The sequence below is a fragment of the Carlito syrichta genome, unplaced genomic scaffold (genome assembly GCF_000164805.1).
Source record: "Carlito syrichta isolate Samal-C Ts95f unplaced genomic scaffold, Tarsius_syrichta-2.0.1 Scaffold312159, whole genome shotgun sequence".
Lineage (NCBI taxonomy): Eukaryota > Metazoa > Chordata > Mammalia > Primates > Tarsiidae > Carlito > Carlito syrichta.
In genome coordinates, this window is record NW_007256255.1 from 334,398 (window position 1) to 338,053 (window position 3,656).

The 3,656-nt window shown below is 42.3% G+C and overlaps 1 protein-coding gene across 1 annotated transcript in view; it reads right to left on the bottom strand.

Moving 5' to 3' along the window:
- HENMT1 (HEN methyltransferase 1) overlaps nucleotides 1-3,656 on the bottom strand; it is a 21,316-nt gene that overhangs the window by 8,838 nt on the left and 8,822 nt on the right. The window contains exons 3-4 of the mRNA XM_008069666.1: nucleotides 1,628-1,740; nucleotides 268-402 (exon numbers count right to left, since the gene is read on the bottom strand). Coding sequence (XP_008067857.1) covers nucleotides 268-402; nucleotides 1,628-1,740 — 248 coding nt within the window. The remainder of the gene's footprint in view (nucleotides 1-267; nucleotides 403-1,627; nucleotides 1,741-3,656) is intronic.

Genomic DNA, 3,656 nt, shown 5'->3' on the forward strand with positions numbered 1-3,656 from the left:
CCGGCTGATTTTTTTATTTATTGTAGAGATGAAGTCTCGCCAAGTTGCCCAGGCGGGTCTCGAACCTGCAGGCTCAGGCAATCCTGTACTTTACATTTCTAAATGAAATGTTGAAAAAAGGAGGTAAAAAAATTCTTAACTGATGAGCAAGTTTTTATATGAACAATAACCAAGACCTAAATACTTAAAACACTAAGATCACTGAGATTCATTCTTTCAGATTTTTCAAAGGAACCATTACATGGTACAAATGAGTTTAAAACTTACAATTCAATACATGTTATCAAGTCAAATCCAAGCAAACGAGAATCCTTTTCCACAATAGAGCCATGATATAATGTGATAGTCAAATCCAGGTCCCGGGGACTCAGATAATGCCCTATGAAGGGAGATAACTTATGCCTGCAAAATAACCATTACAAAAATAAGAAACATTCTGAACACAGTATTTTTTAAAAGTTCTCACCAGCTACAGAACTCTGATAATAATCTTCTACCTACATTGATATAAGTCTGATATGTCCAGTTTTCTTTGTCCTGAAATACCAAAACTTCCTCTCACAATGGGAAGTTACCGGACAATGGGAGCAAGACTTTGAATTTTTTTTTTTTGGTCCTGTTTTGTCTTGTTTTTTGAGTTGGAATCTCACTCTATCGCCCAGGCTGGAATACAGTGGCATGCTCACAGCCATCACAGCCTTGACCTGCTGGGCTCAGGCGATCCTTCCACCTCACCCTTCCAAGTAGCCGGAACTATGGGCACGCGCAACCATGCCCAAATAATTTTTTGATTTATTGTAGAGATGAGATCTCACCAAGTTGCCCAGGCTGGTCTTGAACCCGTGGGCTCAGGCAATCCTCTCACCTTGGCTTCCCAAAATGCTGGGATTACAGGCTTGAGCCACCGTGCCTGGCCTTGTTTTTGTTTTTTTGAGTCGGGGTCTCACCCTGTCGCCCAGGCTGGAATGCAGTGGCATGATCACAGCTCACCACAGCCTCAACCTGCTGGGCTCAGGCAATCCTTCCATCTCAGCCTTCCAAGTAGCTGGGTGTCAGTGGTTTTCAGATTTTTGTTCTTTAGAAGAAAAACATTCTTAGGACACAATGTTCACTATCTGGGGAACGGGCTACCTGAGACGCAACACCTACCACTACACAATATGTTCATGTAGTGAAAACACGTGTACCCCCTAAATCGAAATAAAATAAATTCTTGAAATAAGCTGTTGCAATCTAATTCACATATATACACAAGACATGAGAAACACTACAGTTCAATACAGAGTAGCGGGCCTGAAGCCTTGGTCCAGAGTTCTGGGACATTTTAAATCATCTGCTATATATTATCAGTGTCTGGCATTAAAGTGACGTGATTTTGCCATCTGCAACTGAATCTGCAATGCTTTGATTGTTATAATGACTTAATTGAGTCTATAATTCAAGTTGGTGGAAACAAAATACAGGTATGATTAGTGTTAGGCAAACCCTGCTTGCTCAGTGAGCTGGAGACGCCCAAATGGTCCCAATCTTTTAAAACAAGTTGCGTAAAATTAACACTTTCTAAGTGTAATTAATGAGCACAGCAGTTTTAGACAAATGCATAATTACTGCAGAAACTAAGTATTACCTTCTCCTCTGTAATGTATCCTTATTGATATCTACTCCAACAAGCAGTTCAATGCACGGACAGACTCTCAGCAGCGTCATAAGTGAAGTGTCACCACATCCCAGGTCTGCAACCTGCAGATGAAACAGAATGTGATTCCAAAGACACAGAGAGCTGGAGAAGTAAAGGATGATCAAAAACTTTTTTTGGAGGGGCAAAGGGAGGAGTCCACATCAGTAATAACATAGTAATAAAACAGTGATATGGAAGGATCTTTTTGGTAGAACTGTACAAAAAAAAACCAATCTGAGACTTTATAAGACTGTGGGCAAATAGGTCTTTTTTTGGTTTTTTTTTTTAGGTCTCGCTACATTGCTCAGGCTGGTCTCAAACTCCTGGGCTCAAGCAATCTCCTGCCTTGATTTCCCAAAGTGCTAGGATTTTAGGCTTGAGTCACTGTGCCTGGCCCAAATAAGCATTTCTATTGGATCAAAGTCATCCAGAGCCACTCCTATTCCAGAACAATTGCTATGGCCAATATGGGACTAATGAAAAACAATTAGGTACACACTGCCTTCCCATTCAGAATAAGAACTTGTGGTGGCACTGGTGATGTAATGGTGAGCATAGTTGCCTTCCAGAATAAAAGCTTAGGGTCTTAAATATTCTCAGCATCAGCCAGGCTCAGTGACTCAGCCTGCAATCACAGCATTTTGGGAGGCCGAGATGAGTGGATTACCTGAGCATGCGGGTTCAAGACCAGCCCAGGCAATTTGGCAAGACCTCATCTCTACAATAAAAATTTAAAAAATTAGCAGGATGTGGTAGCACACATCTGTAGTTCAGGCTGCTTGGAAGGCTGAGGCAAAAGGATCGCCAGAGCCCAGCAGGTCGATGCTGTGGTGGCCGTGAGCGTGCCACTGCACTCCAGCCTGGGCGACAGTGAGATTCCAACTCAAATAAATAAATAAGTAAATAAATAAATAAAAATAGATATTCCCAGCATCATATTTCAGTAAACAAAGCTTTCTAAAACTTTACTTTCATTCATTTCTCACACATGGAAGGCATTCACTTAATTTTTATTTGTTTAAACAATTGAGTCAAGCCATCTGAAATTCCACATTGAAGTCTAAGCTGCCACAAAGGCAATGTTAGGTGCTTAACTGAACACACGTGCCTGAATGGCTGCAAAGATATAAACAAATACTGCACATAGGTGTGCACGTGCAGACACAATGGCAGTGCATGTAAAATAAGGAAGGCTTCAAACAGAGGAATGGTCCCTGGTCTTCAGCATCAAGCAGAAAAAGCCCCTTTCTGAATAGATGCTTCTCAAAAGATGACATGCAGGTGGCCAACAAACATGAAAAAATGTTCCATGTCATTAACATGGAGAACATTAAAACTACAATGAGGGCTGGGCGCAGTGTCTCACGCCAGTAATCCCAGCACTTTGGGAGGCTGAGGCAAGAGGACTGCCTGAGCTCAGGGGCTTGAGACCAGTCTGAGCAACATGGTGAGACCTCATCTCTACAAAAAAACATAAAATTAGCTGGATGTGGAGGTGTGTGCCTGTGGTTCCAGCTACTTGGAAGGCTGAGGCAGAAGGATCACCTGAGCCCAGCAGGTCAAGGCTGTGATGGCCGTGAGCATGCCACTGCACTCCAGCCTGGACAACAAAGTGAGACGCTGACTCAAAAAAAAAAAAATTCAAATCATACACAATTATAGATAATATATCATCTAATGGCTCTGCTAAGATAGAAATATACACATGATCACACCCTAGTCCCACTTCTCAAAGATAGTCACTGTTAATAGTTGGTACATGTTTCTATATTCTCTCCATAGATAATTTTTTTCTGAGTCAGAGTCTCACTCTGTCGCCCAGACTGGAGTGCAGAGTTACACTCCTGGGCAGTGCAGGCTGCTCGTGATGGGCTCAGGCGATCCTTTTGCTTCAGCCTTCCAAGTAGCAGGAAATACAGGCACGCGCCACCACACCCAGCTAATTTTTTGATTTATTGTAGAGAGGAGGTCCTGCTGC